Source organism: Manduca sexta, chromosome 4, assembly GCF_014839805.1.
Source record: "Manduca sexta isolate Smith_Timp_Sample1 chromosome 4, JHU_Msex_v1.0, whole genome shotgun sequence".
Classification (NCBI taxonomy): Eukaryota; Metazoa; Arthropoda; class Insecta; order Lepidoptera; family Sphingidae; genus Manduca; species Manduca sexta.
Window position 1 is genome coordinate 6,530,571 of NC_051118.1, and position 21,069 is coordinate 6,551,639.

A 21,069-nucleotide genomic window follows, 5' to 3' on the forward strand; every position below is an offset into this window, starting at 1 on the left:
ACCTCAATACCTTATTGAATAATCCGCGAACCGAGATTCAGCTGATACGCGCCCTCGCTGTACCAAATTAATATTTTGTACGGCCAAATTAATATAATTAGTAAATTGATGTTAATTTTTAAATTCTTGTTTCGGTTAGGACCGTGAGAATATTTTTCTCGCGTCACTAATTCCAAAAAAAATAATAAACTAAAAATGTTGCGGGCTCTGGACACGTTTTAAATATTTTACAAATGTAGGTACGTACATTTGTAAAACCTTTTTATAATTATATTCCATACTCAAGAAATGATTTTCAAGTTGAGTTGAATGGAATTACAAACACGAAAATATAAAACGGTAATTACTGTCCATGCATTGAAGATATCCATGAACCAGTTTAGAAGTTTTCTTTTTTTTTCATGCATTCAATTATTTTGTCTTTTACCGATAATATAAAGTAACATTAGATAATCACAAGATCATTTCTATCATCTGGGTACCATGACCGATTCATTTTCCTAGTGCTTATATTTTGCTATAAAATAATGATGAAATCTCTTTTAATGATAGCGCCATCTAGTATAAAAATACGGTTATATAAAACTAAACGTTCCATTTTATAATGCTTATTGAATTAAACATCAGATATATATTCAGAAAAACTTTATGGACATTGTTAATGAGAAAATATATTTATCGGATTAAATCTATTTTTATGAAATCAATCTTCATACAAATATTATAACATGTAACATGTACAAAATATTACATCAATAGCGTATAACGGAACGATAACCTTATGTCAACGCAAACAAAACTATGTCAAAATTTTATCTAAATTCAGTGTAAAAACAATAACAATTTCACAATTACAATTTATGTGCAGTGATCGATGTACTCAGTGTATTAGTTTTATTATTAAATCAACGTGATGGCGGAAAAGTAAGTACGCAAACCACGGCACAGCTGTATCCGCATCGCTTATCATGATATCGAGATTGCATAAAGAATTGTTGTTCCATGCCTGAATTTGTAAACAATATTCTTTTTGTTTACTTATTTCCGTATTCTAGATATTCATATCGGCATATAATCGCAAATGAAACGATTAAGGTCATTACAATTTGATGTAAATATATCCAAGTCGCAACGTATGTACGTTACTTGAAATAATAACTGTACAATGTCAAATAAGTGTAGCGAGAGCGAACAGGTCTAAACTACGTTACATTGGGGACTAGATTAACCGGACTAATTGTTGTCACACCTTCGGATAATCCAAAATTCGGATATTTAAATGTATGAAAAAAGTAATTTTTACATGTGTATGAATTATTATGAAACTGCTTTTGCTCGCAGCTCCGCCTGCATCAATGACCATTCCTGTGTTAAATTGGTCTGTAGCTCTTAAGGGTTATATAGCTTCCTATTGGTGAAAGAATATTCAAAATTCGAAAAAGTAATTTTTGAGATTCATAGAAAGTATCATCCTACTGAAAATTCATCTTTATAAGTGAGGCCTGAATAATGAAGTCTCCATTGCTGTGGGTAACTTTTCTCACTTCACTACTTTTTGGGATATTCAATATGAAGTTAGTTATACATTAATCTTATATATTATTGTCACAAAACATTAAGACTAATTTCAATAATACAATTTCATATTTATACAATATCCAACCATACTTCACATATCTATATATATACTACACCTGTTATATAAAATCTACATATATGTCATAAACTGGTTATTAAAATTAATGAATGCAAATTCTTCTGCCTATTTTTATATGGTACTAGGTATACAAAAAAAAACCAGAGATCAGATAAGATTTTTGAATATTACTGTAGCCAATTTAAATAATGTTGAGCATATTTTTTTTCCGAACTTTATACTTGCAGTTCACAAATAAAGTTCAATAAATTTCTGAAGTGAAATAAGATACTTGCCTTTGCTAGTTTATTTGGCTAAATAACTACTAAATAAAAAAAACAAATTGATATCTATCGTTAGCCACCCATCTCCAATTTTAGAAGCTTTTCAATGTAGATCTTAATGAAATTCTTCACCTAGAAAAAATTGAATTGCGTTTATTCAAAATCTCACTTATCTATATTTATTTCCTGCTTTGCTATGGAGGGAAGTGGACAAGTAATATTTCCAACTCTTCCCTATCTTTCTATTTGATTAATTTTGTTGTGGGATAATGACAAATTAGTTTTCCCTGAGACTCAGCAAGCTTCACTGCTTGGTGTCATAAAATGCGTGCCACTGCTGATCCTGGCTTACAGGAGTTGTAATGGTGGGTGTGAGGGCGGGATAGTCTAATCTATTTTTTTTCTTTTTAAGATCATCTGACTCAAGTCCCAGTGATGTGGCCAGCACTCCTCGCAATGAAGACAGACAGTCTGGCAACTGGTGGGACACATGGCTGACGTCTGCCAAGAGCAAGGTAATAAAATAACCTTACAATAATTTACCAAAAGAAAAACTTCTTGTATTTATTTACATGAAGGTTAGACATTGAAATAAAACTATTTAACTTGCTGCCTTCATGGTCATAGGGGACCCCCTACAAAATCTGTAATACATAGGGAAATATAATATAAAAAAACACAATAGATCCATGTTAAATATTTAATCAAAATATACCGTCACCTCCTATTTTACTCATAAATATTAGTATCGCAACATACATTTTTCATAGAGAGGTATTTAATTTAGTTCATTGACTAATCAATACTTCCTAAAGAACCTAATAGAAATAAATTGTGTCCAAACATCTTCACAAAATACTGTCTAATCTAGGTATCAAATGGACAACCAGGCTCAGCATAAACATGATCTAATATTCTACACTTTATTTTTGAGCATAATTTTAATTTAGTGTATTTGTAGCCCTATCCTATCTTATCTAATAGGCTCTACTGAGATACCTTTAGATAAAAAATATCTAGGTCAACATGAAATTTTCAAGCACTGAGGCCTTCTTCCTACATGTGATATTCAAAAATTCAAAAATAATCAAATAATAATATGGCTTGTATAAAAATATTTGCTTTAACACAAAGAAAATATGGAACAAAGAATATTACAAATGTAGTTTGAACACAAACTACCTGCTACGTTTTTGTTTCTCCTTGAATAGGTCAATAAAGCTTTTCGTTAATATTTATTATGAATCAGTAAGTGGAAAGGAATGTTATTGTATTATCTAAGCAGATATACATATGTTTGAGCTGATTTTTATCAAATATTCTCATAAAAAATATAGTAGACCTTATTTCCTATGCTTTGTGATCATAAAATTTACAGATAACAAACAAATATGTATAATAAAATTTTAATCATATAGCTCCACAAACATCCTTCATCATCAAAAGTCCTACCTAAAAAAATATCTGATCAATTTTTCTATCTCTGAAATTGAATCTATCTTTGGACTTAATTTTAACCCAAATTTTTTATCCCCGCATTTACTTTTAAAAACTCAATTCAAATTCAAAATTCATATAAAAATAAGTAAGTTGGGTGAATAATATATACATTGATCTTAAGTAACAACAATAAAGTTCTCTGACATCTGCTTTTGGAGCATATAAATATTCAGAAAATTATGCTTAGATCTAGCCTAGAATTAATGATAAGTTTATAGCATATATAATTGAATATTATATGTCATTGCTGTCCAATGCATGCACACTATAAATTTTTAACCATTTGAAACATACATTAATAAATCTATCTTGATTTTTAATAATTCTCGTCTATTGTACAACATGTTTACAAAGTAAATACACTATTATCTCTGTCGCTAGACAATTAGGTGTTTGTATAAGATTACCATTGGCACAATATATGTCATCGACCCCATGACAATTTTTCACAAAATTTGTCTGCTCGGCTTTGATTGTATGTAAGAATATCGACGGTCCCTACGTAAAGTATCGAATCTACAAAATTGCATTTTGCAGATGAAATATTTTACGTAGGGATCGTGGAATAAACATCGCTTGTTTAGTGTTAATTACCATGGCGATAAACACTTCGATCCTTGGCCCTTATTCTGTATGATAGTGTAAGCGCGTAACGCGGCCGTGTCATGTTATCTTCGAGAAATGTGCGTGGAATGGTATTCTGTAAGCCAAATCTCTATAGTCCTAAACATGACGCGTTGTGTTGCGACTTTTTACGCACTGTCAAAATAAAGTGTGAGATAGAGAATAACGGCCCTTATTGTCTTAAATAAATGCAGTTCATTTTAATAAGGACCGTTTAAATATCGACAGTCCCTACGCAAAGTATTGAAGCTGCAAAATGCAATAACAACGTATAGTACGTAGGGACCGTCGATATATTTATTTATAATCAAAGGCCAATACCGTCTGTCGGGGTAAACCTGAGCATTCTAATTGAAGGAGTTTGATACCCTTATAGGTAAAAGAGGAAAAAATCCCTATTTACCTATACTGGTAGACAGATTAGGGCCCATGGATCATATTAAATATTATCAATTCCAGCTGCCTAGTGCAGTGGATTTCATACCTCAACTTCCCAATAAATAGATGTCTATTTATCCTATCGTAGAAAAAATGGTCACAATATGGTATTTGACTATGTTTCATTTTATGCTTTTTTTTATATGTAACAGCAAATAGTATAAAAAATAAATCCTTCTGTGAAAACAGCATTAAAATTCGATAAGAAATTAGGCTGTAATTCAAATTTCAAATATTGCTACGTGCAAGAGTGGGCGTGGAGTGGGATATCGCTCCATCTCTTTCTTTCGCACGCATATTAATGCCCGCCGACGTCACAAGCAAGTATTTCGTCTCTTTTCTGTTTTTAGACCCTCACCTCTACTACCAAATTTCAATGGCTCATAACTTGCGGATTTTTCATCAGATTTCATTAATTTCTTCTGGTTTAGGTTTTTTATAAAAAAAAATAAGGCAAATACCCTATTATTTTAATTCCAATGGCAATTATGGCTAACCTAACTTTATTTCAGTCTTGTTTTTCGATCTTCCCATATAGATGTACATAATCGAGAATCTCTCGGGAAAAAACATATCGGTCAAAACAAATTTTTCATGAATTCAGGACACGAATTCGACATTGATCTACATTGTGTCAGCTCTTATCGTCTCATGGATGTTTGCCAAGGACGATGCGTCGCCAATCTCCATTATTGAGTCCAAATTATACGTTTATGCACTATGACATCATAGTCGTGGGTGTCATCCTGTAAAAGATTTGATCTGAAGTAAAATTTAATTTTAATTTTAAATATTGGAATATGTAACGCCGGCTTAGAACAGTAATAATTAATTATAATATGATGTTGTCTTGAAAGCTTATCGTTTTTTTTTGTTTTAAATTTAACTATTATTTTATTTAATATCCTCGTGCAGCATGGCGAACATAAACGTTAAAACGATTTTCTTGTTTTCGTATAATCTTGAGTGGCGCCGTACAGTCCGACTTTCCCCAACCTCCCCGCAAATGACGTCACTACTTCTGATGCCACTACCAATATCACAGCTGAAAAATAAAAGATTTAAACAGCGATTTTTTTATTTTCTTATTTTGCTTTAATTTAATGGGACTTTTGGAGACTACAATTATGTAGATTAAATAATAAGATTTAATTTAATTCATTAAAAAAAATCAAATCAGGTAAAGCAGATAGATTAAGTTAAGTGAAGGGGATGCAGTTGTATTGAGTGTGCAAGGTGACCACTGTTTTTTAAGGTCAGGCATATTTGGGCTTTTCAGCTCATTATCAGCCAGGAACCTGAAATTTGTGCCCGATATGACTTAGCGAAAAGTGAGTGACCTGGTTTCTCCTCTACCTATCCTTTCGGGGATAAAGGCGTGATGTGTATGTGTAATTTAGACATTATTTCTCTCATACATAATGTCATTAATTATAGAGATCGAATAAAAATAGTCTCAACTAATTCCACACGTCTATTAACCAGTAAAAGCCAGCCGACAAACGCGCAATAAAAAAACTAATTCCCGTGACCTGACCCAGTCGAACTGACGCGTTCCACATTCCGAGTCTGTATGCAAATTTAGATGTAATTGGTAATATGATTTGCTCAAACGCGTTGGTTTACGTTTGAATTATGCTATTCAATTATTTTTTTTTATAAATATAATGACAGTAGATCCTATAGCATTCGTGGCTATGGCTGCAAATGAGAAAAAGTCCCATGATGTGATAGAGGACGAGTCAATCGCCATTTCGGGCACAAATTCCAGCCTCCGGGCTGATACTGAGCAGAAAAACCCGAATATCACTTTGCCCGATCCGGAATTCGAACCCAGGATCTTAGAGCATATATCATATAAATAAAATAACATATGGATACAGATACAGATTATTACATTCATTATTAACTTGTGTATAACTAGAGTTCCGTGGTAAATGTAGTACATAATTCCATCGACGAGGTTATGTTTTCTGACCAACACAAAGGGTAGTAATTAACTCAAAGGCCATTAGCTGATGTATTGGACTGTCGCACCTGTACAGTTGTATATTGAAGGTTGGTATGTGGTGTGATTTGTGTAGTCACATGTTATATTGTTGATAGGTTTGATGTTTGACTATAACTTGAAGTGATCGGGCATTGGGCAGTCTCTATTCATTTAGAATAGTAATTATAATCAATCAGGGCCCTTATTCTGTATGATAGTGTAAACGCGTAACGCGGCCGTGTCATGTTATCTTCGAGAAATGTGTGTGGAATGGTATTCTGTAAGGCAAATTTCTATAGTCCTAAACATGATGGGTTGTGTTACGTGCTTGTTACACACTGTAAAAATAACGTGCTGGATAGAGAATAAGGCCCCAGTGTTGTACCTTTACTTATGTTTTTAGAGAGGAACTTAAAAAATTGATGTTTCAAATATCCATGATATTTACTTTACTTAGAGATAGTATTATGATAGACAGGGGCCTAGCTACTGCCGTATCAGCCATATCAGTGATACAGGGGCCCCTCTTGGCCCCTACTTATATTAAACTACGCGGGCGCCCAATAGTTCGCACTGCCCTCAAGAGCCCCCAACAACTATATATAGGGCCCTTTATGGCAAGTTACACTACACATTATAATATTTACTTTTGAGTATGATTTTGGACATGTCGCGGACGCGGTGAGGCGTATATTAATATCGTAGTCATAAGGTTCAAATTACGCCATGTATGCCCCAAAAACAATCACTTATTACATTTGTAAATGGATGTTGGAAAAATAAAAGCTCGCACAGATTGCATAAAGCGATATTTAATTACCAATAATTATTAAATAAAAACAGCTCGCTCAATACAAGCGTAAATGCCAAATATGCTACCGGCATACCAAAGATGCGATAAAAATTATATTTTATAATACAAAATGGATTTTTGACAGTCAAAACAAAACCAAAAATATATGAGAGGTCAATCAGAACAAATATACTGGTTCTACAAGTATAATTCCAGTATTGTATTCTGTATATATATGACGTAGGCAGCGGAATCGGTTATTTAGAAAAATACGTTAAACAACTTTTTATACAAATAGTAATAATAATAAAGTGCAAAAGAAACTCATTAATATTTGCTCAAAGAAAGTCTCGCTGTACTGTGTACTTTCACAGACATAAAAACCTTATTTGTTTCTCACAAACAGTACATTCTTTACCACAACCGTCTAGCCTCAAGGGCGACTGGATGGTTAGAGTACGGCCAGGCTTACGATCCGGCGTTGAGAGGTCCAGGAAAATGGTAAAGGACGACTGTGGGCAGAGTCCCTAATAATATACAACTCTTCCCACAACAATACCAACTAAAACACCACTGTGACAATGTTCAGCGCATTACGGACGTGTGCAGGTTCGTCTGACAGAAAGTGCCAAGTCGTCCGCAACCACCCCGCGCGGTGCCATCTCGTGTAGTCAATCTCCTACGATGGAAAGTGGTTCAGAAGATTCCGTGCCCCGAACGCCACCCCTGTCAACGCCTATCCCGAGGTCGCTAAAAGCATGCAAAGAATGTATATTAAACAAATTACTATTTGTAGAAGGACCACTGTCGCCCGTCCGCAACTCTCCAATGGCCTCTATTATAGCCTCTTTCTACAAACCATGGTGGTATTTTCCAACCGCCTCTAGTCGATAGAGCGGGATAAGTATACGTCTAACAACCAATCCAAAACATGGTCTAGCTGTTCCAGAATTCGGTCACCAATGTCAAGTTCCTGGGTTTACATCTAACAAACACACACACAACATCACGCATTTATCCCGGAAGGGGTATGCAGAGGCGCCACCAGGACACCCCCTTTTCGCCTAGTGTGTTCCGTCCCATGATGTGATAGGGGGCGAGCCTATCGCCAAATCGGGCACAAATTCCAGACTCTGGGCTGATACTGACCAGAAAAACCCAAATATCACTTTGTCCGACCCGGGATTTGAACCCAGGAGCGCTGTCATACCACGACATACATCTAACAAACATCGTCATAAATTTAGACATTAATTATAATGAGTTAGATACCAGTAATATTCTTATTAACATATTCAAATGCCTATATTATACTTTATTATCTCTATATTGGCGATCTTAGGAGCATCGCATCGGCTTTCGACAAAACCACCAGTATTTCTAAATACGAGGCGCTAATTCAATGAAGCGAAGCTAAAATAAGTTGTTAACATTCTGTTTCTACACCAAACATTGCCCGATTTACTAATCAGGGTCAGAGCATCATTATTATGTTAATTAAGTCGATGTTTACTAACGAAAAAATGCCTTTTTTCTTCTTACACAGCATACTTAAGTTTTCCAAAACCAACCTTTGCACTTTGTAGTAAAGTTTGTTTTCTAATAACAAGATATTTGTCAGGATACTTGTCTAAAGAAAATCGGTGTGCTTTTATGATACACTTGTATCATAACCAATCCTAATACTATACATTAAAGTCTCTTTTTCTATAAAATGATTTATAATGCCCGTCTAACAGTGAATCATTTCAGGTAGAATTAAAGCCACTGACCTACAGTACCGTACCCAAAATTTACATGTACACGGCAGTTATTTTGATTTCGCTCTAGTTTTGCGAACGCACCGTTGACCGAAGTTTCCGGTTTGCATTTGGGTCGGGATGTCAATGTATCTAGATTTTTGTATGTTGAATTTAAACGAAATTTCTGGTGGTAGGTCTCTCATATGTGAGAGTCCGCCTGGGTAGGTACTACCGCAATGTCTAGTTCTGCCGCCAAGTTGCAGTGTGTAGTCACTGTTGTGTTCCGGTTTGAAGGACATTGTAGCCAGTGTAACTACTGGACATAATTAGACTTAAAATCTCATGTCTCAGAATGGCGAGCGCAGTGGTATACCAAACAATACTTTATAATTCAAGGTGTTGGATGGTGTTTCTACTGTTTATAGGCAGTCATTCAAAGCAATAAAAAAAATACTGTTAGGATCTTAGAGATAATGAACATATTTGAATTATTAAACGGGACATATTTGTCGGTAATTCTCTGACTAAATGATGATAAGGACATCTGCAAAGCGGTCAATACAATTCTAGGGTAGGTCGGATCCATGTGGTTCAGCATTTGTTACGCCTTCCTACCTAAACAAAATTATATCGAGGTTGAATTATGAAATCGAACAATCAATGAATTTATGCCAATTGAAACTACCGTGTAACTACTGCACATAATGAGACTAATATCTCATGTCTCAGGATGGCGAGCGCAGTGGAATACCAAACAATACTTTGTAATTCAAGGTGTTGGATGGTGTCTACTGTTTATGGGCGGTCGTATCGCTTACCATCAGGCGCACGGCAAGCTCGTCTCGTCATTCAAAGCAATAAAAAAATGCCCTAATAAAAGCAACTTTAAAAAGGTTTAACTATTATATTATTTATTTATGTCAAGAAAAAAATATTATGCAGAATCAAAAACTGAATTTCAACCTTATCAATACTAGAACGCTTATGTGGCCAAAGATTGGCACTCTCCCAAAAAGGCTGTATACTAATCTGTATGTAACAATATCCCCAGTCTCCCCCGCCCCATAACACTTTAGACTCCCCGCGTCCTTGGTAAACAAACGTTTAGTTGGCAACATCGATTTGTATGGTATTATGACGCAGATAATGTTTGGTCTACGAAGGAGAATGTAATGCTGGCACATACTTGGCGTATTTGAGCGAATATTTGCGTTATATGGCCAATGTAATATCAACTTTATACGTAAAGAACAAAAAGTCGATATTGCTTTGTCCAAAAGGCGCAAATATTTTGACCAATACGCCGAGTATAAGCCCAGTGTAAGAACTAAACGATACGGGTGTTAGTTCTTGTGCCGTTTCAGTGAAAGTACTTTGAAGTGAATAATGAAGAAAAATATTATGAATAGTGTAATTAGATTTATTTAATTTTGTATCATTTTATTACTAATTTTTCTTTAGTGCTTGAACGTAATGTCTGTCAAGAAATAAACGTATTCAAAACAATTCAGTGTAGTTTCGTAAGTGAAAGAAAAATCTATTCAAGGTTCAGACTTCAGCAGTTTTAAAAACAGCTCTGTACCATATAAAAAAGGTTTTTCTTATCATTAGCGTGGACTAGATCCAAGAAAATAGTTTGAAAAACCGCAATGCGCCATTTGAAGTTAAAAGTATAAATAAAATTATGTAGTGATAATATTATTATTATAGCTTACTGTGTGCTAATACATTAGACACGCCATCACGGCAGTAATCTCGAGTGTAAGCAGAGTGACAACCTCTTGGTACTTTGACGACATACTTTGAATATGAATACGGGAGATTTTAATTGTGTTTTGGCAATTATTATGTATGAATGCCCTAAAACTTTACTAATAAATGCTTTGTAGCTGTATAATGTTATGAATTAATTAATAAAAAAAATATTCCGTTAAAGACATTTACCCATCTTCCATATTTAAACGTTCTTAATATTCGATTGCTTACTCCAGCCAGTCACAAAACCATCTACTTATCTTCCATATTTAAACGTTCTATAAATTCGAAAACTTGCACCAGCCAGTCATTAAACTATCATACCAAAGACATCTCACCACAGAGTTTTAACTCTATTTTTTTTTTTGTTGTCAGTCAGCTGAAGTGTACACCATGGTCAAGAAAGATCTAGATGAAATAGGCAGCGCCGTGAAAAGCGAAGCGAGCCATGTCTTCAGTACCACATCTAATGTGATAGGCAAGACTTTTAAGGTAAGATTGTTTTTTTTGTGTGTGATCAAAGAAATTTTATTAACAGCCATTGATAAAATATCTGTATGTTTTATTTAGGAATCATGTAAAGGAATCATAGTCTATTCAGCCACTGTTGCTGTGTATAGTATATTTTTGAAAAATAATATACAAATAAAAGTCAGCGTTTTAATTTTTTTTTGCAAATAAATATTTTTTTCCATTTTATTACTCATGTTAACAAACTGATATCTGTTATTTTCAGTTGGACGTACCTGAATCGCCAGCTAATGTTGTCAAGAAGAGTCTCAGTACCTTTATAGGTGAGAACTTTTTATTTATTTGTGGTGCTGGTGTTACCATCTGCATTAAAAATCAAGCTAAATACATTTATACATATTATAAAACAAAGTCCCCAAAGTTACCTGGTGTATGTGATTGATTTCCTCGATATCTACTGAACGGATTTTTGTACGGTTTTTACTAAATGATAGTGCAATTTTTGAGGGTATAGGTTAATAGTACACGATTTCAACGCGGGCGAAACCGCAGGCACAGTCAGTAACTTAACAACCCAAATCAAAATACGTCAAGGCCTTCCATAAACAGTAGCAACACAACTAAGAACTTAAAATGCTATCATAATGTTGCAGTAGGTGTTACCGCCGTTTTCAATAAACAATTCCAATCGCCTTTTTCGATCCATCGTAAAAATTTACCAATCATAGTTTTTTGTCATACTTACAGATGACTTTTTTTGATTGGTTTATTCTACATATAATCGGATCATAGACTGAATGGGATCATTAATTGAAACAGCCGATAGTATGAGATGTTACCTACCTAGAATATCAGATAAAGGAGACCTATCAATTAATTTGAGAGCGACTTTAATGGGCATTAAATAAAGGCTATTTTTTGTAATTTTTTAACAGCCGGACTATACATGGGTTAATCTTGATTTTTACAGGCCAAGTGAGCACGGTACTGAACCCTGAACCCGACGATGAGGACGACACCGAAGTCATACTGTCCTCGGGAGACACCACGATGCTCTCCACTTACAAAGTATTTTTTTTTTACTTTTATTGTTATATATAGTGGTTAAATTAATTGGCTTGAATTCGAAATACTGAGACCAATATGGATAGGTACCAAAATTTTGATAATTTAAAACCTCAAAAACATATTTAGGAAAATAAAATGTAGGTTTTGGGTGATGGTTTACTACTCCCAAAAGTATTTTACACCATTCACGCTGAGAACTTTCAGCAATAATACAAAGAACTGGCCTTTGAAAAACTAAAATTTGTTGAAACAAACTTTGCCACAAACAGATTCTCTATATAAAACTATCCATCTGATAGAATTTAAATAATAACCATATCTCCTAAACTTTCAAAAATTGATCTAATAACCTATCTTCTGAACTTCCAGAAAGAACTAGAAGCCCTGCAACGCGTGGACGCAACGTTCATCGTGCCCGCGTACAGTCCGGAGTTCGAGGCGTGGCTCGCGAGTCTCGAGTCCACGGAGGGAGGCGTCCTGAGTCCCACGGCGGCCGTGCGGAGACTCGACTCCAACCCGATACTCAAGGCGCAGTATGAGAAGCTCGTGCCTGATGCGGTCTCACATGAGGAGTTTTGGGAACGGTAATATTTATTTATCAAACTAAATTATAACATCAATTACAGTTAACACGAACACGATGCTATAACTAATATACATATATATGTTCATTCTCTTTATTTTAAAGGTTTTTTTACATATATATTCTGTAACAAAAAACATGCATATAAAAATATAAAAAAAATTATGACCCTCCGATGGCCAAGTTCAAGACCCAAGCCACCGGCTTAAGAATTGATTAATAACATTATACATATTATGTATCTTTCCTGCGGGAAATCACAGCATAAAGGCAGGTCCTTTTGGAAGGCGTGCGTGGAGACATGGATCCAACACGTAGAGGTCCCTTTAAAATATATTACTCTAGTTGGGGTTTATTATTAAATTCTTAATTCTTATAATTAACAATCATTTTAGTTTTATTTTACACACTTGTATGCCGCTTCAGTTAATTTCGCTAATTTACAATTAAATATATCAACGTCATGTGATATAATATTAAAAAATCTAATAGCCCATGTTAAGTGCTAGTAGTGAGATATGTTTTGTTGTTTTTAAAAAAATATTGCCTCGGTGGCATTGTTGCATTATGATACGACTGTATCGCTGAGGTCTAGGATTCGATCCCCGCGTCGGGCAGTGATATTGGGTTTTTCTATTTAACATCAGGCCGGACTTTGGAATTTGTGCTCGATATGGCGATAGGCTCGCCCCCCTTATCACATCGTGGAACGGAATACGGCAGAAAGTGGGTGCACTTGTGCCTCTGCCTACCCCTTCGGGGATAAAAGTCGTGAATGAGTGTGTAGAAATTTGATACCTTTCTTGACAGGAACAGAAATAAATATAGGCCAAAAATAAATAGCACCATCCGCCACGTATTTTACTATCTTAATACAAACAAGAGGACTGGATGTCGTACAATAATTAAAATGTAGTGTATGGTGTTCCGGGGATATGAAATGAATCAACACTACTGTCTTAAGTGACATCCATTTATTGACTGACTCCTTAATGCTACACTAACTTATATATACCACACCACCACAAAAATGAAAGATAATTGTCACAAAATGGTATTGATTCCAGGTACTTGTTCCGCGTGGCGCTGCTGCAGGACCGGCTGGCGGCGGCGTCGCGCAAGCAACCCATCGAGGAGCCCTCCACCGACCCCGTGCTCGCGCATCTGCCGCTACAGACGCCCGTGGAACAGTCAGTTTATATATATACTAGCTTTTGCCTGCGGCTCCATCCGAGTGATGAAGATTTTCCCGGGATAAAAAATAGCCTATAGCACTCAGGAGTAATGTAGCTTCCTATTAGGGAAAATATTTTAAAATCGGTTTAATAGTTCCTGAGATTAGGGCATTCCAACAAGCAATCACTCTTCAGCTTTATATATTAGTATAGATATAAGGAGTTAATGGTGAGCGGTCACCATACCTCGTTAACGTGCAATTTTGAGCTTGTGAACATTTTTTAGTCATAAAAAAATTGGGATAGGTTCTCGACAGTGATCGCATAATATACAATACTTACCGATAAAAAGTAAAAAGTAATACTTACCGATATTTTGTAAAAATAAACAATAATACATTTTTTCAGCCAGTCATTCTTATTTATATGGTAAATTGTTAAAATATGACTCTAGTCAATGGCGTTTATAAACAAATTAAAATATTTTTATTCACAGAAGTCCAAAAAAAACTATGTCGGGTTTGGAGGAAGAGAAACCTTACGACGGCTCTGATATAGACACCGCCGTCGCCTGGGAGGACGGTGAGTACAACAAACAATCTTAGAATGTGTTGTATTCATAGTCGTGCCGATTTTTTTTTATATAAATTGCTCATACATTAAATAAAAAAAAATGAAATAAGAAAAAAAACAAAAAAAATATTAGTTATCATATCCTAAGCTAAAAAAAAAACAAAAAAATGTTTTCGATATAACTTACTGGTATATGGTTAGTTTTTAATTTCCTAATATAGCAATATGGTTTTTTTTTTTGTGCAGTCTAACATTTTTCTTTGTATAGAATGTAGGTAGCATAATAAATGTTCTAAACTTCCTTATTTAATAAAATTTATACTTATAGACAATGGTTTGATTTAGAAAACTGTAGATTTACAGTTCGTTAAAAAATAACACGCATTATTCCGTATAGAAGACTTCGCAAATGACGTAGAACTTACCGAAGAACAACAAACGCTGCTGCTAGAGGAATACGAAAAGGAGATCGCGTCCAAAAAAATATCCAAACAATCCTCCTTCCGAGACGTAATCAACAATAACCCTGAAAAAATATCCACAGACAACAGCCAGACCACAGACAAAATGAACAACAAACTGACAGTTGACAAGAAAAACAAAAATGGCCGTTCGCCAAAAAAGCCCGCCAAAACTGACGTGTGTGGAAATAACCTAGTCGAGGATTATTTCGGCGACAAAGAAGTAAAGGATGACGCTAGCGCTAATTCAGACGAGAGCTGGGAGAAAGATTTTGAAGTAGACGATGTGGTTGAACAGAAAGCTTGAATCGATATACCGGGCCAGTGATGTAACGTAATCGATATATCACACCGTATGTATGCCCGTGGTACCATGGCCTTGTTTGTCGATAGCGGAACATCACTATTCCGGCCATAGATAAGTATTAAATTGTATGCATAAGCCGGACGCGCAAATATTTAGCTTGATCATTGCACGGTCTGTATATTGAAATAACTCTTCGAAGAAGAAAAATCTAAACCATTTAAAGTAATTTATACTCTACGAAGTATAGCATAAAATCGATTTTAATAATTCGACAGTATGTATTTGAACACCAATGATAAATTTAAAAATCCATGTCGTTATCATAGATTTTACTTATTTTTTTTTTGCGAATTAATGTTAACTTTGGAATAAGTAGTTTCCGTATACAATGGAATCACTAAGGCCGAAAATCGGTTGCGAAATGGACCGATCAGATGAAAGTTTTATTGACATGGGGTAGTCTCGGGATCGATTCAAAGATAGCTATTAGGATCGTTTACTAATTTTGTCTATAAATCTCAAGAGTTTCAATATACAGATCATCAAAACTCATGGCTACAACCAATTATTCAAATAAACTGAGCCAACAACCGAACATTACTGTGGCCATTTCGTCTTATGAGCCTTAATAAATGCCTTTAGTCCAGCGCGCGGTTTGACGTGCAATCGAAATTTAGTGTGGACTGAAAATGTAATTATAATTTTAGGATTATGCGGGGTGTAAATTATTGTATTTGTAAAAATTACTGCTCGATACACGTGTGTCAACCCTAACGTCGATATTTTATGATCTGTCAATGCTTTATGCCTACGTTGTACAACGAGTAAGGTTGTCAAAAAGTGGTTATTTTAGGTAACACAATGGAAAAGTAATTTTTCAGGCTTTTTAATAAAATTTAAATCGATAAAATATAGTAATTAACTTTGTAAAATGCAAATCAAAGTAAAAAGTGGTAATATAGTTTTAATACCAAACTTTTTGTTAAAAGCAGCAAAAAATACAAGCTGCTGTTTTAAAAAAACCTTGTTTTCGAAATTCAAAAATACAATGACATACACCCCGTACACTAAATATAGAGTAAGTGCACATTTTTTTTGTATTGAGCCCCCTTTTTCATCCCCACCATCCTTCCTTTGTTGCATTTATGAGACACTGATATATTGCACATTTATTATAAGTTATATGGAATTATAGTTTATTAGATCTGTTATGTTTTTTCTATTTTTCCAACCATTCCAATATGGAGCTCACCTTTTTTCAGGCATTTTTTGTACAAAATCAATATATTTATTTAAATCTGATATAGTTCATCTCTAATGGTTGCATTATGTAATTTGCGCGAGCATCTCTATGTGGATTTCACTTAAACTACCCTAATGTGGATCTTATGGCAGTGTGTTTTAGATTCAATTCATTACTTACCATTAGAGTGAACTGTATTGAGATATAATAATGTACTGCTGGTGGTAGGATATATTTTATATCCGCCCGGATTGCAACCACCGTACACAAGATGTTAAAACCCGCCATATTGGTACATGTAAGTGCGTCGCGTTCCGGGATCAGTCTGTGTATATCCGGTCCCAATAAGCCGGCATAATTGTGTCGACATTTTATCGGATCCCATTACACTTACTTTCAGTTGACGCGGCTCAAGTATAAAAAAATATGCCATGCAACTGCCATTAAACAATTATTAAACTTATTTATTTATATATGACATTGTATTTTAATTATATGCTCGGATTGTAAACCGCAAAATATGAACAATGTTTTACATAAATGCTATCTGTAAATGTACTCTATCTACTTAGGACATGAAATGGATAAAGCTTATGCAATAACTTGAATTTATTAATAAATTTAATTACGAAGTAAATCTACTTGGAGTAGAGGTGCAATTATGTGTAATTAGGCTTGATACGCACTATCAAGCCAATGACCATCTACTAACTTCAGTCCAGCGTCAGTTATTTTTAAATATTAGTAACGTATTCTTAGCATATTAGTCAATATTCTAATATAGACAAACAAAAAAATGTAAAACTGATTCAAGCTTTAATGTCAATCGCGTAAAAATTACTGTGCTCGCTTCCGAAATCCATGTAATGCTTGCTAAAACAATTATATTTTCTATAATTATTATTTTTATTATTAATAGCTTTTGTTTGGTGAGCACATAGACCTATTCAATAGTTTGTTTGAGACACCTTTCGTATGGTACAATAATGTAAAGTGTGATATCCACGTAATTTAAGGGCTTTTCGGTATAGTAGTGATGTATAGCTAAGAGTGTTTTATTGAATGGATTCCATAGAATATTCGAGAGCCGTGACGTACTGAATTTGACGTTAATATTGGCAACACTACGTTCAAGCGGGATTGACAAGTCGGATTGGTGTGGATTACATAGAATGTATAAGTATAATATAATATGTAAATGTTTGTTCTAAAAATAGTTTTTATACATATTATAACTGTTGAGTTTGAACTATACACATAGAGAATGGACCGTGTGTAAACAGCTGTAAAATAATATTGTTGGAGTGAAAGAGATAAAGCGATCGTACGACCTATAGTTGTCTCGTTCTGGAACTTTAGTTGACGTCAAAGGCTCCACACAGGTGTACACACCTTCGTCGTTAAAGAAATACAGAAAAGAGATAGGTAATGGTCGCTTCGTCTTTTTCTACAAATATTTTGCTCAGTCCATTTTACATGTATATCGTTTGAACTTTGACCTAGTAAATGTCAATTTGGGTGTCCCGTAACCTGCTAGACATATTTAACCATTTCATAAATAAACACTGTGTAAATGAGAAGCTCAAAACACCAAGCCTTATATATATATTTTTGTCGTATTGCCCACTTGAACGCGTCCAGTCGCCCTTATATAACATTGAAATAGGGAATATATTCGGCTACCGCGTGAAGTGCAATAAATTTTATTACCTTTAGACTCTCGGCAATATATTTTAAAATATTTAGTGTAAAAAATATGTGAGATAACTCTACCAGTAATGAGTTTGACATTAGGTATCGTTATGTTTGTATAAATTATCATTATGAATAAAAGTTATTAAAAATTGTAACAGTTGTTTTATTGCAAAAAATATTTCTGTTTTTTTTTTTATAATACTCTCTAATACCCATACTCTCATTTTCGAAACTAAATGTCTGATTCGGCTGACAGCCGTTGTCAATTCGGATCCTCAGTCCGATCCTTAAATCAAAAGAAGTAATTTGTAAGCATACTGATCGATTAAAAAACAATTGGGTTTACAAAAATCGACAGTTATTAAATTCAGTACTCAAATAGCATTCTTTATAAATAAAAATTCATGTTCAAGAAGTAATTAGTGCAAAAAAACACTAATTGTATAAAGTGTATTCAAGCATTTTATGTTACGGGTAAGTTGATGAGCTTGTTTGATGAACATAAAATATTACAGGGATGATGGATGGATGTTAACTGTATCGCCAATCAGTATTATTTCAACGATATGTATTGGTATTTTATATTACCACTGATTTAATTTTACTTACATGAAGTGTTTCATATTTACGATACCTTATTAAGCATATTCAACAAAAGTTTGAGGTCAAAAGATTATTTATATTAATATACAATTGGCTGGGCACCTAAGCATTACCTAATGTATATAGTTAGTTATTTACGAGGATTTTTTTTCTATTAAAAAGGCACTACTATATACTATATACTTAATATAATAATAAATACATCAAATTCACTCGAAAAAGGCGACAGTAAACCTTAACCCCCTTATTCATAGACGTTTTTTATCTAACGACGAATAAGGCTGTGATAACAAGTCTGTTTCTCAGTGCTGACTGCATGGCAGTCTTCGCAGTGCGTAGACGTAGGGCCATTGTGATTGGCTAAAATTGAAATACAACAATAATAACCAATCACAACGGCCCTATGTCTATTTCTCAGTGCCGTTGGGCACTGAGAAACAGGCTTGTTATCACAGCTTTACTTCGTCCTTAGATAAAAAACGTTTATGAATAAGGGGGTAAGACTAGTGCATGCAAGTAATGATTAAGAACACGTCACGTATTACGTCAATTATAAGGTTTAGTATCACGGTAATGCCTATTGAATTAACAATAGACTGACGGCGCCTCGACGAAGTTATTATATTCATATACATTACAATATGTATGCAGGGCAGGAGGTTGATTCCCTATGTCACTTTCGATAACTGTAAACGCGTGTTGTCATAACAAGCTCTAAACACAAACGCGTTTCATAAACGCGCCACGATGTGTTCTTAAAAAATAGAGTTTGGCCAATGAGTAACTTGACCATTTATTTTTCGTCTCAAAACGGGACATCGGTTTATTTACGTCAAGTATAAAAAAAAAAAACAATGAAAAAATGATTCGGGAAAATTCGCGTTTTCCCGAACTATAAAGATAAAATTAAGAACAAAACCTGATCTAAATACAAAATTTTATACAAATCCGTTCAGCTGTTTTTGCGTTTACTTCTGACAAACATACAAACGTCTGACAAACAAAAAACATTCAAACCTTTTTACAAACTTTTGCATTTATAATATTATTAAAATAAGATATGATTATAGTATTAGATAATTATAAATTTAAAATATTATGTAATATACTAATGTTAAATTTTATTTATATTTGTCGGAAGAAGAAATTTGTTTTATTACAGCTGGTTTTTTTTTTAATATGAGTTTAGTTATCAACATTGTTTTCAGAACTGGAATCTGTAACTGAGTTTTTTGAAATGTCCACATTTTATTCATTAGAGAAAAGATTCGTAGGCGTTGTAGTCAAGTAGCAGCCCGGTCGGTTCTTAAATTTTCCCACGGTTTCGAAAAACGGGACAATTTTTGTGTCCCCGAGTTTTTTGCGGGGACACCGGGACAGATTACGGAAAAACGGGACGGTCCCGTTCAAACCGGAACGTCTGGTCACGTTACCAATGAGTCGTGTCACAAAAATATAGCGGCAAATTCAAAAAAATCTACGGTTTGTAACCCCGTGAAGATTAAAAAGATGAGTTTATCTTACAGTTATATTTTTATTAAAAAAAAAATCATTTTAACGATCTTAAATAAATACATTAGTCACTTGATATTTACCCGCGGATATAAGGTATATTTTTTTGAATTTGCCGCCCTACTTTCTGTACCACTATTCGTTGGCCAGACCTCAGAACAATGACAAATTGGCAAGTTGGAACATTTGACATTTTATTTGCTTTTTAATTCGGCACCATAAAGATGACCAAAGGTAACCATTTGATTATTTTAAAGTGTACGCAAGGCGACCTTAGCAACATAATATTTGTCTCGTTCTTTTCAACGGTTTTGGTCTATTTGAAAAAATAGTATATGACTCTAGTATTCTGTATGCCATACGATAGGTTGTCTATGCTTATATTACGATGTGTAAAACGTTCAGAAATCTTTCATCCGCTCAAATTGGAAAGTCCTAGTTAATTTTGTTGTTTGTATTCGTGATATAAGTTGATTTATCTAAAATAAATGACTAGTAATCCATATCTTATAATATTTTAATGTTAAAAACTCGAAAAATATATAAAACCGTTTTAGATAAATTACTTACATTTGAAACGTTAATGAACGATTATCAAATATCAATGTCATAGATG

At 34.2% G+C, this 21,069-nt stretch overlaps 1 protein-coding gene across 3 annotated transcripts; it reads left to right on the plus strand.

Annotated features, from left to right (window-relative positions):
• Positions 1-772: 772 nt before the first annotated feature.
• LOC115451129 (BSD domain-containing protein 1-B) lies at positions 773-18,493 on the plus strand. Of its 3 annotated transcripts, none has more exons than XM_037440872.1 (9): positions 773-924; positions 2,333-2,435; positions 11,138-11,254; positions 11,499-11,556; positions 12,204-12,301; positions 12,671-12,885; positions 13,952-14,074; positions 14,556-14,641; positions 15,030-18,493. In XM_037440872.1, exons 1-9 carry the CDS (start codon positions 914-916, stop codon positions 15,398-15,400), a joined length of 1,182 nt encoding a protein of 393 aa, XP_037296769.1. In that variant the 5' UTR covers positions 773-913; the 3' UTR covers positions 15,401-18,493. The 3 variants fall into 3 exon arrangements, with proteins under 3 accessions (XP_037296769.1, XP_037296774.1, XP_037296776.1); XM_037440877.1 differs by having other exon boundaries at positions 15,033-18,493; XM_037440879.1 differs by having other exon boundaries at positions 15,177-18,493.
• Positions 18,494-21,069: the final 2,576 nt, after the last annotated feature.

What these genes read in the sequence shown, in the direction of transcription:
- LOC115451129 (XM_037440872.1), top strand. An exon ending in TGACGTCTGCCAAGAGCAAG is followed by an intron (nt 2,436 to 11,137) that starts GTAATAAAATAA and finishes TTTTGTTGTCAG; the next exon opens with TCAGCTGAAGTGTACACCAT. An exon ending in CGATGCTCTCCACTTACAAA is followed by an intron (nt 12,302 to 12,670) that starts GTATTTTTTTTT and finishes CTGAACTTCCAG; the next exon opens with AAAGAACTAGAAGCCCTGCA.